General features: G+C 39.3%; 1 protein-coding gene across 3 annotated transcripts in view; it reads right to left on the reverse strand.

Moving 5' to 3' along the window:
• Positions 1–982: 982 nt before the first annotated feature.
• The window catches only part of LOC412914, a 35761-nt gene continuing 19783 nt past the window's right edge, over positions 983–16960 (reverse strand). For 2 of the 3 annotated variants that reach the window (XM_006565545.3, XM_396366.7), the window contains exons 2-12: positions 12584–15263; positions 8045–8139; positions 7809–7938; positions 7553–7659; positions 7196–7373; positions 6560–6803; positions 6290–6464; positions 6099–6225; positions 5832–6005; positions 5611–5693; positions 983–4618 (exon numbers count right to left, since the gene is read on the reverse strand). In XM_006565545.3, the coding sequence (XP_006565608.1) occupies positions 4405–4618; positions 5611–5693; positions 5832–6005; positions 6099–6225; positions 6290–6464; positions 6560–6803; positions 7196–7373; positions 7553–7659; positions 7809–7938; positions 8045–8139; positions 12584–14779 (3723 nt within the window). In that variant the 5' untranslated portion in view covers positions 14780–15263 and the 3' untranslated portion in view covers positions 983–4404. Of the gene's footprint in view, positions 4619–5134; positions 5174–5610; positions 5694–5831; positions 6006–6098; positions 6226–6289; positions 6465–6559; positions 6804–7195; positions 7374–7552; positions 7660–7808; positions 7939–8044; positions 8140–12583; positions 15264–16960 lie in introns of all 3 variants that reach the window. The other variant, XM_006565546.3, reaches the window with a different exon arrangement.

The following is a 16960-nucleotide window of genomic DNA, read 5'->3' on the forward strand; positions in this document are numbered from 1 at the left end:
AAAACATAAAGGATAGAAAAGGACAGAGATACAGTAAAAATATGGAAATCAGCGCCATCTCTAGAGTGCCGCAAATTAAACACAAATTAAACAAAGAAAGAAAATATTAAAACAAGGATAGAAAGATTAGTACTTAACCACTAGTGCCATCTTTTCGAAAATTGCTCAAACTTGTCATATTATTATCGACAGAATCTGTTTTTAACTGATGGCGCCATCTCTTGAAGAAATTTTGAAACTTTATTATTGATATATGCAAGGAGTTTCAATGTTTTTTAAATAGATGGCACCACTAACCAAAGACTAAAAAAGACGTTTACTTTATTATCGGTAAGAATGCGCAACAAGTTTGAGCACTTTTCGAAGAGATGGCGTTACTGGTCAAGTCCTAATCTTTTATCTTTATCTTAATATTTGTTTTCCTTGTCTATATTGTGTTTAATTTGCGGCACTCTAGAGATGGCGCTGATTTCAATATTTTTACTATCTCTATCCTTCTCTTAATATTTATTCTCTTTGTCTACCTCTATCCTTCTCTTAATATTTATTCTCTTTGTCTATCTTTATCCTTTTCTTAATATTTATTCTCTTTCTCTGTACTTGCTTTGCAATTTACGTTCAAAAAATAATTCTCATATCTGATTAATTTTATTATCTTTATTGCTTAAATTATTAATTAAAAATTAAAAATTAATAAAGTTTATTGAATCCAATTTTTATATATCATATTCATATATATTCATTTTTTTTATATTTAAATGTTATATATATATTTTATGTACATATTCATACATTATGGATAGTATATTATTTTATATGTACATATTAATATTTTTATTTAAATTTCATTAATCCTTTTATTTTATTTATAACGAAAGTTATACTATATAATTTATAAATATAATAATTTATATTCTTTGATTGGATAATTTGAGTTAAATATGTTATTAAAAAGGAAAGAAAATAAAAACTCTATTCAAAATAGTTTTTACCATTCATTTTTATTAACTTGCAAAATTACCTTAATTGTCTACTCATGCACAGATAAAATATATAAATAAAAATGTAGGGTAAATAGTAACGTGAGTCTAATTATCGAGACTGTCTAAGCTCGCGTCTGCGAAATTAACCATAAATTCGATTTTTTCATGAAAAAAAAGGATATATAATGATCGTTCCTTTTTCTTTCTTCGAAAAAAAATACGAAATCATGGAGAGACGGCGCTCGATTTAAGAAATCACGTAACAGATTTCTAGAACAGTGATAAACCTATCATAAATATAACAATCGAAAACATGGCCAAATGCAATGACGAATAATAACATAATCAGACGTCTCTCTCGTCTAATTTTCATTCAATAGAAATTCGATGCGCATTACATTGTCACAACGAAATTTTACCAACTGATATGCACATATACATACATATACATATATGTATACATATATATATATTTAAAAAATTATAAGCTATATAAAAGATATATACTGTAAGTGTTAATAGTTACATCTTTGGACAGTCAACAAAAGCGATCACTCGCAAAAAACCATTCTCTTGTTGCGATAACGCAATGGAGAAATTAAATAACTTTAAACATCAATCTTTTATTTGGAAAGCTCTATTAAAAATTAACTAAATTAAATAACTTTAAACATCAACCTTTTATTTGGAGAGTTTTATTTATAATCATCTCTTGAATTTATTTGCATTCTTAAAAATACAATTGAAAGTTTTAAATCTTCTTTTTCATTAAAAATAACCTGTCTTTTTTTAATGATCAAATATCGTATGATATTAACTTAATAAGTAAATTACCAAATAAAAGGTTATTTATCCTTAAAAAATGTTGCGACGAAATTCACGAATTCGATTTTGCAAGAGATTTTCCTATCGAATAACTATTTCATTATCATTTTATTCATTTCTTTTTGCTAATCGTGAAAATTCATCGACGTAAAGGAACACGTATTTTTAATATTGAAACGTGACAAACACGAATTTTCGATTAGACAGTTTAAAAAGCGGTTCTTAAAACAGCTAATTTACACAATCAATTGAACAGATATGTAACAGCAATAAGAATAATTTAACTATATTTTAAAAATATCGATCTGAGCATTATCTCTTTTAATGCAAATATTTAAGTATAGAACATTCAATCATTCCATGCGATTTTCGATATGTATTTATTATCATTGAATTATTTATGAATTTATTTCGATAAATTCTCTAGAATTTCTCCAAGCTTAATATTGAAAGTGATTATTTGTAGTATGGTCCAGGATTAAATATCCTTTACGACAAAGAATTTTTCACCAATGCAATTTACATTGTTTGCAATTTAACACTGTTTAATTAACAAATAACACGAAATAGATCTAAAATTAACTCGCCATCTCACACGTGGTCTTCATTATGTGAATTATAGCACACATTTCGACTAGAGTATATTATTATATATATACGTCGTTAAAATAAATCTCGAAGACGAAATTAATATATACATTCCAGCAGTCTTGGCGGCTCAAGCGGATTCTTGTAAATCAATTGTACCCTATATCTCTCGGAGTACTTTCATTTTTATCAATTAAAAATAACAATATACCAGTCGTATAATTATTATTTAATGAAATAACAAGTCGTAAAATTCACGCAGAAATAAAATCTGATGAGCAATTAATAGTAACAGTAACAATTAAAACGTATATAAGAGATGTTTAAAAATAAGAGGGTACAACTTCTGATCTTCTTGTATGTTGTAACTTAGATTAAGTCGAACCGCGTTTTTAAGAGTCCTTTGCTGTGGCAGTAGACACTTTCAACAAAATCTCACCACACGCTCTTCAACAATCGTCTAGAAACGCATACGTTCTTCATGGTGTTTTCCCAACGAAAAGGAATCTAAAAATAGAATCTCCTTACATTTATCATCGGAGACTTATATACTTTAAACCACAATAATTTCTTAATAACAAGTTAAAAATTACATAAAATATCGATTAAAAAAAAAAAAAAAAAAGAGGAAGAAGAAAAACAATGATATTCAGAATGCATCGTTTTGAGGAGAACACTATAAAGCTTTAACTTATAAAAAATCATGTCCACTCGTCCAACACTTAAAGGGAAATTTCACAAAATCCCTTTGAATCTCGAAACAAATGTCACTTAGTTGGAAAGGACGACGTTTCATCATTTATAGCAGCATCTGCTCTTCATAGTTTCTTTGTTTCTTCATTTTCCTTTGTACCTTCGTGTTGAAGGTAATGGAACACGTCTCATCTTTGGCTTGTTTTCATCATTTCATAAGAAATTACCTGCAAACACGTGGAAAAGAAACAGCAATCATAGATCATAGTCTGCAACGTTCGAAAAACAGGATACACCCCGCTTTATGAATATTAATATAACGGATCGAATTGGAAGAATACTTTACTGATACAATCTCACTCGATCCTTTGAATGTTTCTTGCGTGCAATATTTTGCGTACAGTGTAACACTATGACTTACAAGATGATTACATAGAGTAATAACACCCCTTACTCGCAAATCCAACGATTATGAATCTTTTGACACGCAATTTCCATTTGTTGCAGCCTACAAGTTTTCTTTTAGAGAAACGTGTTCTTACAAACAATTTAATTTTTTCTTTGTCTTTTTTTTAGACTAAAAAATTACTCCTTTTGAATTAAAATAAGAAAATAATTTGTCAAAATAATTAACTGATTGAATTTTTTTTAAATTTCTAGAAATTCTATTTTTAATCGATTTTTATAAAGGTTGGCTGCAGCAATTGAAAGACTCGCATTTTTTTCAAGTGATTTTCTCGCATTAAGTAAAAATAAGGATTCGTGATTTACTGTCTATTTACAACGTGAAGTACACAATATGTATATCATAAAGAGATTGAACAATGACGCTTGCTTATCACACATCGTCGTGCCGTGGCCTGAATCTTCTTCTCGACTACTATTCACAGTTACGGATCGATTCGGTGATATCAAAGCTTCTCTGCTTCAAAGAGTTTCCTATGATATTTTCCTTTTGTTATTTTTTTTTTAAACAATTAAAAATTGTTCAATATCTAAAAAAACATCCAAAGTTCTATTTCATCGGTATCTTTTTAAAGTGATATTTAAATATAAGATAGGATATATCAATTATTCATGAATGTTTTTGTACTTTAAAGAAATCGTTCAGACTAGATCACCGAATGGATTCGTATCGAATAATTCGCCGAGAAACATTTTATCATAATATACGACTGTTCACAAAAAGATTACACGACACTCTTACTACATAGAAAACAACTACGCATTTAAACTACTAAATTCCGTCTAGAGATAATTTCCCTCTTTCTTTGCTTTCTCTTTCCTGAATAACGTTCAACTTTCCCTTATTTATTCAATTATCACTCTCAGCATAATCGTCGCTATCACCACTGTCATAATATTGGTTCTTCGACTGCTGATGAATAGAGTCCAATGGATTAATTGTAGATATATCATCGGAATATCCTTTAAATTGGATATCTGCGCCTTGAACTATGTCCACGGATTCACCATCCAGAATCTCCAAATTTGGAGAAAACGCATCCTCCGATATGGAATCGTTTGGCCTGAGGAAAAAAAAAAAATTATATTTTTTCTTTTTCACGTTAAATAAAATTTCTATTTTTCATAGAGATCAAAAAATGATATATAAACTATAGAGGGTCTACAATGTTCTACAATATAACGTAAGATTCAATTAGTCGATTAAAAAATGATGCAAATTATGATCATATTTTAGTAGAAGCGAAAACAATAATCCTAAAAAGCAATAAATTTAAAAAAAAAATACTTGAAATTCAAACTTTAATTCTTGCTGTTGTATATAAATATGTAACGAGCATTATGAATGTTTTTTTCTTCGGTCAGCGATTTATCATACTAAAAAATTTATAATTTTTAACCATCAATTTGAGCAATTTAAAATTTAAATTATGATATGTTGACGAAAAAAAAAAAAAAGAAAAAAAAGGAGATGGAAAAACAAAAAACAAGCAGTTAGCCGACTTTCTAATTAATAAATTATGCATACACGAGCATCGTGCATAATTATATATCATGCAATTCTGGTTTCATTTACTTACTGAGCTGTAGATGATGGTTACATTTCATCATCACACAGCCTGCAACAAAACGCATAGATCGTACCATTACGGTCATAGTACAAGGTGAAATTGTTAGATCAGCGGGGCATACTGTCTATCTAATGACAACGCATGCCACAATTCGAAAGCTATATAACTTCCGTTTCATAGCTCGAAACAGCGAACAGAACTTTCTACGAGAACTATGAAACGGGTTCATCATATTGTTTTGCATAATGATATCTTTCAATTTCTTATCCTTATTTTTCAAAGTAAGTAATCCCCGATTGATTGTACGTAAAATAATTTTTTTTCTTTTTATCTCGATTTACTTTAAGTATCAAACAACGATTAATACATTGATGCGTAACATATATATATCAACGTTAATAAGTGATAGTAAGAACAATATTCATATACTGATTATATATGGCATGAACCATGTGCAATATAAATTGCGTGAAATCAACACTTACATTTGCTCATTTTGTTCGTTACCACTCTCCTCGGTGACCAACAATTCGTACTCCTCTGCCGCGAATCGGTCCCAGTCTGACAGCTGTTACAAATGAAACAAAAAAAAAAAAAAAAAAAAAAACGCAACGATAACGGATATCAGTGATATACTCGTAACAACAACTGTTTCTTCCTGTTAAATTGAATTTACTCGTTCCTGATAATTTCTAAAGCTCATTACCTCGTGGCCATCAGGGTCGTGTTCTCTGGCAGATGCAAAGGGATCTCTCTGCTCGTGATCCAGGTACTTTTCGAGGTTGAAGAACGTGTCAAAGAAGATTGAAGTCATTTTACACTTTTTCAAGTCGCTTAGAGATATTTTCCCAGATTTTTCCGGCTTGATCATATCTAACATCTGTACATAGTTATACAAAACATACTTAAATGGACGAAGCACAATAGAATAAATACATGATATATAAAATATTTAATTTCTAACACGACTTGCCTGACAAAGGCAATCCTCGAAAGGTAACGTCTCCAATCCAATCGCCTCCATGCGATGCAATTGCTCTTCGTAAAAATACTCCAATTCGTACATGGACAAATATCCATCACCATCGAGATCCATGCACCTATCGATCATTCGAAATGAACCATCATCCACCCAATACATCTTAAACACTTCACGTTATATACCTGAACCAATATTCGATAGCTGTCGGATGGTTTTTATCCTCTTCGCTTAACAAGAACCACACAAATTCCGTGTAACTCATTTTATCCTGGGACTGTTGGACGCCGTTTCCGCTTTTCACGCCACCCCTGGTCACCGCACCACTGAATATTCTCGCGATCATACGTTTGGAAAGAGCTGAAACCAAAGAGCTCGAGTTGAAAAATTTCAATTTCAAAAATTTATACAGAATATCGTAAAGTGTTTTCTCTCTCTTTTTTTTTTTTCCTTACCGTGATCGTTATGTTTCGTGAGATCCGTCTTGTCGATGAAAAGATCGTGATCACGATCGAGCTCCCAGAACTTGCAGTAGATCACGTAGAAATGCTCGTAGCTGAAGTAAGCTGTTACTTGATTGATATCTTCCTCGTGCTCGAGGATCGCGATCACAGAGAGGAGATTGCTTCTTCGCAACTCCGCCACGGAAATTCTTCCGCTCCAGCTTCGATTCACGCAGTAAAATATCCTAGCGATCACCTGGACAGGACGAAGATTCGTCAAAATCATCAATTAACAACGATTAAATATAAATGCCTCCTCAATATTGAACGTACAAATCGTAGAACGACAAACGTAGAATTCGTGTAAATACAGAAGCCGGAGAAAAAAAGAACGGAAGAATTCCACTGTTAAATGGTCAATATAAAATACTCGTTAAAATGATTTTCCAATGAGTGAGAAGAGCTCGTGCGATAATTGCCCGAGGCGAGCACGATCGCGTTGAATAATTCAAGACGATTCAACGTTGCGTAAATCGTATGGTCCATTCTCTGGAATCTCTCTTTCTCTCTCGCGCTCTTTCTCTCTACATATCCTTGTCTCGAAAACGAGAGAAATATCCAGCAAATATTTATCGCGCGAATACGAACCGTGTGTACGTAGCGTGAATGGAACTCAGTAGCCTCTTTGAGAAAAGTTAAACCGGGATGGGTCTCGACCACGTCTTGCACCAGGGGTATCAAATCCTCCGGCAGTATATTGTTCCTCTGGCCCCGGGTTGTGATTCGAATAAACTTGCTCGCCGCGTCGTGGTGGGTGTTCGATATTCTGCAAACAGTCGAGCCCACACCAATAATCGTTAAACCGATGGAATATAAAGAACAAATTGGGAATTAAAATTAGAATTGTCCGATCCTCAAATGAATCTCGATTTATTCATTGCATGAAATGGAAGGAAGGGAATTTGAAGGATTGGAACGTAAATAATATGCTTATTCGTTGCTTACTCTTCCTTCCAAAAATCAAGGAACGCGTTCATCTCAACGTAGCCGGTCTGATCTCCGCCAGCCGCGAGGAAAAGCGGCACTTTCCAATAGAGTGGCAAGTCGCATGCCTGCAAGACAAATCACACGCCTTTGTATATTATACAATTGTCCCATCGAATGGAACGTTCAAGTTTCCCACGTGAAAACGTGAGAAGAATAATCGGACGGTCAAGATCAAATAATCTTGGAGAGAAAGATATATATATCATTCGTATACCTTTGTAATGGTGTGAAATTGGGCTCGAGACGCACGGTGGCCGGGAAGAGCTTGAAAAGCGGCGGTGATCCTCGCGACAGTTGCCTCCACTTGCGATAACGGCAAAGGTTTTCCTCCGGGAAAGTAAAATCTGCAAACGACCAATGGAATATTTCGCGTTTATCGGTGTTTGCTCGATTAATCGAACGGTGTTGTATCGGTATATATATATATATACGGTTTGGATCAACGTTTACCGTGGTATGTGAACGTTTCTGTTCGCTTTCACGTGCCTCTGGAGTGTCGTGTGCGGTGGCAAGCTCTTTTGCTGTGTCTTGTCTTTCGCGTACGTCTAGAACCAACAAGCATCGTTCCGGGGAAACTGATTGGATCCGTGAAAAATGGCAAAATCGCAACCACGAACGTTTTCTCCGCGCGCGATCGTTGGGATTCCTGGATTCGTGTGTGGTTGCAATTTTGCGCCGTTCGATTCGATCATGATAATTATTATCCCGCCAACGAAATTGCAATTATACCAAGTATGTATACGATCAATTGGTAAAAACACAAATATACTCGTTAAAAAAATAAATTCTTGGAAGGTATTGGAGGAAAAGTTTTATTTATTCCCTCTGCGTTTAATTCCTCTCGTTACATAAGTCTCGTTTTATCGCGTTACAAACAAAGGACACCACGGCGAGCCACGATCCTGATCTCATTATATTGTTCGTGCTTCCGGTTACGAGAAATCGATGAGGTTCTCAAAGGTGGCTAATCGATCGCCTCGCCGACGATCGCTGTGTAGGAATAATTTTACGCTTCTTCGAAAGCATCGATTCGAAGCGAAGGTATTGGCGAACCAAGGACGCGACATCCTGTTACGCGACGCCAAGGATCCGAAGAATGCAAAGAGGCCGGCCAACGCGGCTAATGCATCGCCTCGCCCATGTGACTATGATTACATCACGAGCCACTTCTACGCGTTGTTGTTTCCAACATCATGGTCACGGGACGAGGAGGATGTTTCCACGTGCTGAGTGTTCATCGATCGATCTTTTTTTTTTCTTCTCTCTCTCTCTCTTTTTTCCTTCAAACAAGAGGAAAGAAACGAAAAAAAAGCGTTTTCCTTTTTTTTTATTCCACGACGAAGAGAAGAAATCGGGAAGAAAAGGTGTCAATGATCGCCAGAAATAAGGGAAAGGCTAACGACAGCAACGGTAATAATAGACGAGAGAGAGAAAAAAAAAATACTGTACGTAATAAAAATAGCGGTAGAGCTTCTTCGATGAAATCCGTTTAAGAAAAGATCAATAATGCATGCCGTTCAGCGCGGTAAAAATAAGACAACGTCCACTCGAATAACCAAACGATAATCGTCGATATCCTCGAATAAAATCTAACGCGAAAAAAAAAATTCGATGAAATTTAACGAGAAGGGAAAAGTAGTAAGATAGAAAGGGAAAAACTTACATTACTGCGATATAATACGCGTACGATGCACGCGGGTATCGAGTAGGTTGCGATCATCAAGATGCGAATCATCGTGCAAATGCCGGAACAGATCACGTTTAGCTCCCGTGACATTGGGATAGATTAGGCAAAATGGTCGAAACAATTATTACGGCCTCATGTTTGGCACGGTCCACTGCGTGACACACGGGATACCGTCGATCAACGTTCCAATTGACATAGCAAATTCGACTGCACCTCTCGATCGGGCCCTTCGAACTCTGCCAAGGACCGCCCGTTTCCGACACCGAATACTTGGCCTTCGATCGAACCTTCGGTATTTTCATTCAATTTTATCCCGCTTTGAACCTTTGAACGCCTAGCTCCGTTCATTCGACGCTGAAGTCGAGGTAAACATATTTTAAATTAATTGAAGCCGATGATGAAAGTGGCATTTCATCGAGAACCTGATTCAATCGGATTCGTTCTTGCGGGGGTTGAAGGGAAGCGGTAGAGATGCGGTTGGAGAAAGCGAATCTAATTCAACGATTGGATCCATCGAGACCTCTACAGATAATACGCAGAATAGTTTGTTTTACGCTTTTAACGCTTTTAAAATATGCGAAAAAAAAAAACTCATGAATATTTATACGGGGAGGAAAAAAAAAACTCCATGAATATTTAAATTTAAATGTAAATATTTACGTTTGAACTTTTCGAACTTGAATATTTGAATTTTAAACTCGATACCTGTGCATCGTTCAAGAACATCGAATACTAGATCGTTTCCTTCCTGGTTCCTATTATTCTAACGACTCTTACGTAGCCGGTCGCGGATTAACTTTCCTGCCCGCTGGGGGACCGCTTTTCAGCCATAAGCGGCGTTACACTCGGCTTCAAGGCGACTGTCGACGGCCTTTTAAAATCTAGCGCTCATATCCAATAAGGAGCTGGCACAATGAGTCAGTCAGCGGTCGCAGATATTCGCCGGCAAGATTTCTCGCCGTTCGAAACCCGCGATCCAACTTTTTCCCTATTTTCCTCTCTCACCATTCTGCCGCCTCGAGATCACACATCTTCACGGGGGATATGGACACAAGACGCAACGCGCGCCTCTTTTTCAATAGGAATTTTTTTAATTACCTGGAACGTTGCCTGATCAACCTCTATCTTCTATCATCGTATCGTTGAATCTTCCTGCGGCGATTTCGAAATCACGGCAATTCTACGGCAAACACGATCCAACAATATCCCCGAACTAGCGCCGTTTGCTCGGTAATAGACCACCGTGAACGAATAAACAACGCATTGCCTCGAGTATTATTTAACGAAATGGTAACGATAAGCTGGCCCCGGGAGCTGTCCGTTTCCACTTATGGCCATGGTGGTCCACTTTATTTCTCTCCTCGAGGTCGAATAACATTTAATCGTAACGAAAACCGAGCACATGAGTCAGCTACGACCAAACAAACGACGGACACGCCGCGTTTCTACTCTACGTCGATTAAAATTAATCGAGCTCCTCTCCTCCTCGCCTTTTCTCCTTCGAGATCTTGTCCATTTTTCTCTCTTCGAACGATTAAAATTGACGAGAACAGAACGGTTCGCTCGAGAGAGGTACTCGTACCAAGGATAAGAAAATAATCTGACGTTGATCAACAAACGCCATCGATTTCTGGATACATCGGTTTTAGTTGCTTTTTCTTTCTTCTTTTTTTTCTTCCAAACAGACGAATTTTTGTTTCGTTGAACCTTTTCCTTCTATTGACGATGCAGCGCGCGAGTGTAAAGTGAGAAATCGCTACAGCCTCTCTCCGCTACCCGTTGCATCCATAAATATCTACGTGTTTCTCACTTATTCCACGCACGCTGGAATTCGAGGAATCTTATTGTTTCCGTTCGTTCGTATCGTTCGTTGCAACGACGAATCGAGCGGGAGGGAGGGGTATCAATTTTCTAGAAATCAGCGAATCGATAATTATCTCGAGTTAATTCGAAAAGCCAATTCCATTGCTAAATACATCTAGGAAAGGAATGTCTTTGAGCGAATCCAAGGTTGATATCAAAGCATAGTGAGAACGTAATAACCGTTTAATAACAATGGGGCATAGCCAAGCCCCTCGGGCCACGTGCATTGTTCCAACGCTCAGCACCGCCATATTGGAGAACTCGAGGCCTATCGACGGTGTTATAGATCAAGATTGATTAGGGAATTCGTTCAGATTAACATCGCTGATTTATTATCGAGAGATTAAATTAAATTAGAGGGTGGGGAGAAAAAAAAAAAAAAAGATCGATGAGGATTACCGGAGAGATTAAAGGATCGGGACGATCGATGGATACGCTCGAAACAATTATATACCTATGCTCGACTAGGAAAAGCCAGGGCGATAACAGTTTTTGGCAGGCAACCGTGCCAGGTATAATCCTCCTTTTTTTGGCCCTGATCCAGACCAGCTTTGTAACTCCCGAGAACTATTCTTTCTTAATCGTTCGATCGATTTAAATTCGTGTTTCTTACTAATTTTCCAATGACGCGTTTTCCGAGAAGGCGTAGTTTCAATAATTCGCGAGAAAGATATTTACTTTGGAAGAATCGCGTTGAAAGTGATCGAGTAATAACACAGATGTTTAATCACGGTGTCGCGAGCTCCTCAACGCTGTTTATATCTTCGGAGTAATAATTTCACGTACGTTTTCAATTCATCGTGTTCAAACGAGTTCAGAAAAGAAAAAAAAAAAAAATCAAAGGAAACTGCACGAGCTCGATAACGAAGAAGAATAGAAGAAGAGGCTTTGCGGATAAAGGCATGCAGAAACGACCTCTACGCGAAGAGATCTTGAACTCGTTTCGAGACAAAAGTGCAGGAGTCGACCGGTCGAACATCCTCCCAGAGAAGGAGGAATTTGGACGGCGACCAAAACGCCCGATATAAGCCACCCAGAGTGGCGAGAACATACGAGAGAAGACACGTCTTCCCGAACGTCGTCGTGGAAGTTCTCTCGAGGTACAGTCCCGTCCCGCCGAATTAAGCATCTCTTCCAGGAAAACGTGGCTCGTCTTTCGCAGGATTTTCTTTATGGATCCACGCGCAAATGAATATATAATTGCGCGGCCTTGTAAAAAAGTTTTCGAACGGGTCTCCTCTCGATTTTTCTAAACGGACCTCTTCTGAATCTTCCTCCGCTTCCGTGGATCGATTTTGTATTTCTTTTTTGTTTCTTTTTTTCTTTTTTTTTTTATGTAGCGAAAAACATCTCTCAAAACGTCAAGTTTTCAAAAACGTAAGGCAAAAAAAGTTAAGAAAGAAACGATAACCGATGAATGGCGGTAAGCGTCGATTTACCTGAGCCTTGTTTTGAACCTCGTGTCCCGTTCTCCAAGTGTTGATGGCCGGTTGACGTGGCCCTCGTTTGTCGAGCAACAGCTCACTCGGGCACTTCTCGAAGATCAAAACGCGTTCGGCGACCGATCCCCTGGTTAAAAACGGTCTGATAGGATTGTTCCCGGTTCCAGTCGCGGCGGCAGCTCTGATATGCTGCTTCTGTTGGGTGGTCAATTCCGGATGAGGTACTTGCTCGATTCTTGGCCTAGGCGAATTGATTCTAGGGCCCCATCTAGACGTGACAGGATCCTTTTCCTCTTTACCCGCTTCCTTGTCCTTTTGTATCTCCGTTTCGAATTTAGACCTCGTGGTAGACACTAACTGCTCCGTGGAATTGAAACTGTTGTTGTTCGTTCTCTGCTCCTCCAACCTCTGCTGAGTCGGAGGATTTTGCTGAGCCGCTCTGTATCTCACTTTCGCGTAATCCACCACCGACATGTTGGACAGATCATCCTTGCTCAGAGATTTCGCGTCTGACGTCGCACCGGGATTGGTTCCCTGTGTCCCGATGGACGTCACGTTGTTCACCATGGTGGCGGAAGCGGGGACCAGGCCCCCTCCATGATGATTGTGGCCGATGATTATCGGTTTAACGGGCTCCACCTTCGGTTTCTCCCTCTTGATCGCGGGTTTCTGACGAGTGAGGGGCACCGTCCTCTCCACGGGCTCCTCCGTGATCACCGAGCCCGTCTTCAGGGCGTTTATCAGTCTTTCCTCCTCGCGTGCAACCTCGTCCAGGTACGCGCTCGAATTGGAACCGCTGTTCCTCTTTTCCTCCTTGCTCGTCAACGATTTGCCCTCCTGTTGCGGCGAGGATCTACAAGGATCCGTTATTCTTTTATTGTCGTTCAACTTGTTCTTCAGGGGCCAAGTGGTCAAACCTGAATTCGTGGAAGAATCGTCGAGGTTGGAGGAAGCGGTGGGAGAGGTGATGACCGTACTCGTTGGCCTCTTTTGCTGCACCACGATCTTCGACGGCGTGATATCCGCGGGAAAGGTGGTCTCTATAGTTTCCAAAAACACTTCCCGATGATGCGCGCCCGGCGTTTTCGGGGAAACCTGAGGCTTCACTATCTGCGAAGGTTTGTTCGTGAACGGGGAAGTCGGGGACAGGAGGATAGTCGCTTGCTTCGCCTTCCCCTGACCGCTGCCACCGACGTTACCGCTCTTCAACGGAGAGGTCTGCGATTGTTGCTGCTGTTGCTGCATCGAGTTCTTCTCGAACTTCTCTAGCGCGAACTGTATCGACGAGGGTAGAGTCTTGGACGGCGACCTCTGCCTCGACGCGGCTAACCTAGCTTTGTCCTCCACCACGAAATTGTTCACCAGCTTCTCCAAATTTCCGTTATCGAGATTCGGCGTTTGGCTCAGTATATCAACCGCCGCCGTGGCCGGTGTGCCGCTCGTCGGCGAACTTTTCCCAGTACTGTTGGCGCTGCTCGAATTCGCGGAGCTCGGCGTGAGAGCGCTTCCGAACTTGTCCGCTGCCGTGGCATTGCTGTGGCAGTTCAATATCTCGGTAGGGGCTAGCCCACGACTCTTCCAAGTCTGATAGATGGCCTCCGCGTGGTCGCTGATCTGTTTCGCGATCGCCGCGATGTCCTCGTCACCGGACGTCGAGGTGTCCGTCGGGAATTTCTGTCGCAGATCGTGCTTCGCGGTTGCCGCCATGCTTGGACAACGTTCCTGCTGCGTCTGCCGCTGCTGGCGCAGCTGGGGATGGTGCTCAAGCAGGAAGCTCGCCGCACGTCTGCTCAACTCGGTCGAGTGGTCCAAGACGAGCTCGGCGAGCCGTGGATCGGTTCCCAGGGGGACCACGTTCACGGGGATCGCGTAACCGAAGTGAATCGCCTGGCAGTCGACCTGGTCGTGGCCAGATCGGGACTCGTTCACCAAACAGGCGTTTAGATCGGGACAGTGGACGGCCCGGCTGGGCCGAGGGTCGACGGTCACGGGCACGAAGAGGTCGCGTCGGGTCGCGCAGACCCGGCGCTCGATCGTCTCGATCTCTACCGCCAGCTGTCGGCCAGCGACACCCCCAGAACACCTCGATACCGCCGTTTCCGTTCTCGATGACGATGAGGAGGAGGATGACGATGACGAGGATGATATCGTTCTCGATTGTTCCGTGATTACGAGGTCTGTTGCTGCTGGCATATCTCAGGCCAGCTGGCCTAAGAATCTCGTTCTCCACGGCCACGACGGAAGCCGTGCCACTGACCACGCGATCCTCGCTCCCTCCGCGTGTCCCCCCATCCTCCGATTCCTTCTTATTATTCCTCTTCTTTCTCTTTTCCTTTCTCTTTTTCTTTTTTCTTTCTTTCTTTCTTTTTTTTTTTTCAACGACCGATCCTTTCTTCCAACGTTCGAAAGCCGAGTATTATTTTAGCAGGCGTCGAATACGAGGTAGATCGTTGTTTGCTCTTTGCAGAGATTCAAACTGGTCAACTGGTATTCAACGCGAGAGTAAATGTTCACGTTCGGGGTACACTGTCAGCATTATATAGTTTAATTATAGATAAGTATGTCCACTGTTACCGCGGTGGTATTCGATTCTTGATGATCACGCGATGGCGACGGTCGATCGAGCTACATCTTCGCGTTCCTCGATGTACACCACGCGAGCATCTGACACCGCGATCTGAAAGAAGATAAATATAAATTAGTAATTATCCAACTAATAGATATAGTTTTCGAACGTGGCCGCGTTTACGAGTCACAGAAGAGATTCCATCATTAAAAATAATCTCTCTCGTAATATTCTTGCTCGAAATATTACATTTAATAAAAATAATCAACCGATGAGGGAGTATAAAATATACGATCATCCTTTTTCAAATTTCCCAACAACGTTGCTAAACTTGGATAAGAAACGTCCATCGGATACCTTTGTACCAAGGTAGAACACGGTAGTCGCTACTTTCACCCTGCATTGCTACGCGTATGCAAATGCGTGCGTACCGGGGGCCGTGACCAGGCGTGCGTGCACGGCTTCGATCGTGCTCGAATCGCTGCAAGCTACGCGCGTTGTGCGTACCTCACGTTCTCCCTCCCCTCCCGCCCTTTTCCACCGTACCCTTAACCAGCAAGGGGGGGAGGGGAGGGAAAGGAAATTTGTATTCCCGGTGTGGATCTTTTCTTTGTCTCCGACTGGACATCGTATACGTTTGGCAAGTAACCGGCCATCATTCTTAAAACGTTATCCCGCATTCTGCCCCTGTGTGCCACATTGTCAAAGACCTCGCTCGCTGGAATACGGAGAAAACGTCGGCGAGAGATATCCTAACGTACACCTCCATGCTTTTACGTAAATCGTCGGGACGAGAATTCGTGCTTTCTATTTCCGTTGATGGGGGGGTCTTGTCCCCGTCACGTCCGTCTTTTCCGCCAAATCACTGTCACGCGTTCCCCACTTTCAATAATGACAGACTTTCGATGGATGTTTGCGATATAAATTAAATTAAACTCTTTCCATTTAAATAATAATAATAAATCGTACGGTATGTATGTTTCCTCGGCCGCGCTCGACATTCCGATTTCTTTTTTAAACGTTTCAATATTGATTTTTCGAGTTGTTATTATTATTATTATTGGAATAAACGAAGAATGATAAATAATTGATAACGCATCGGTTCGAAGAGCACCAACTGCCATCTACATATCTGCTAATATTATTTAAATATTCCATTGTCGTTTTATCTATTTTTGTAGTACAAGTTTTGTATATTATTTAATGATATGATTTAAGTAAAGAAGTAAAATTTTCTTGATACAAGAAATTAGTAATACGAGAATGTTTTTTTTATTTAAACTTTAAATACAAGTATTTTAACAGCATATGAAAAACTTTCGTCTTTCATTTTTCATTTTTTTTGTACTGTAAAAATATTCGATAAAAGAAGAAAGCCCAAATTAACGTTTAAAGAATGTTTTCATCCCGAAAAATAAAAAAAATAATAATAACATTAAAAAATTGTAGATTCTCTACAAAGTTTAAAAAAAAATCGGAATGTTCTTAGTTCAAAGTTCTCTTATTAATCGAATACCAGTTGTATCTTCTTATATTAGACTGAACGTACTATTTCCTTTCAAAATTTATTTGTGTTTCTCTAATCGACGACAACTTATCTTCGTCGAGTTCTGTCTTAAGTCTTAAACTATCGGTTGTGTTATTAGAGTTGGTCAATAAAGAAAATAGAGTTTGTCTGTAAAAGATTGTCGAAACCCATCCTATAAATGTCAATGATCGCTTAACGATCCTCGCCACTTTCACTCGAATAAATTTCTTCTTTTTTTTTTCCTTTTTTTTTCTTTTTTTTTTTTTTTTAGTCACATTTA

This window comes from Apis mellifera, linkage group LG10 (assembly GCF_003254395.2).
Source record: "Apis mellifera strain DH4 linkage group LG10, Amel_HAv3.1, whole genome shotgun sequence".
NCBI classification, from domain to species: domain Eukaryota; kingdom Metazoa; phylum Arthropoda; class Insecta; order Hymenoptera; family Apidae; genus Apis; species Apis mellifera.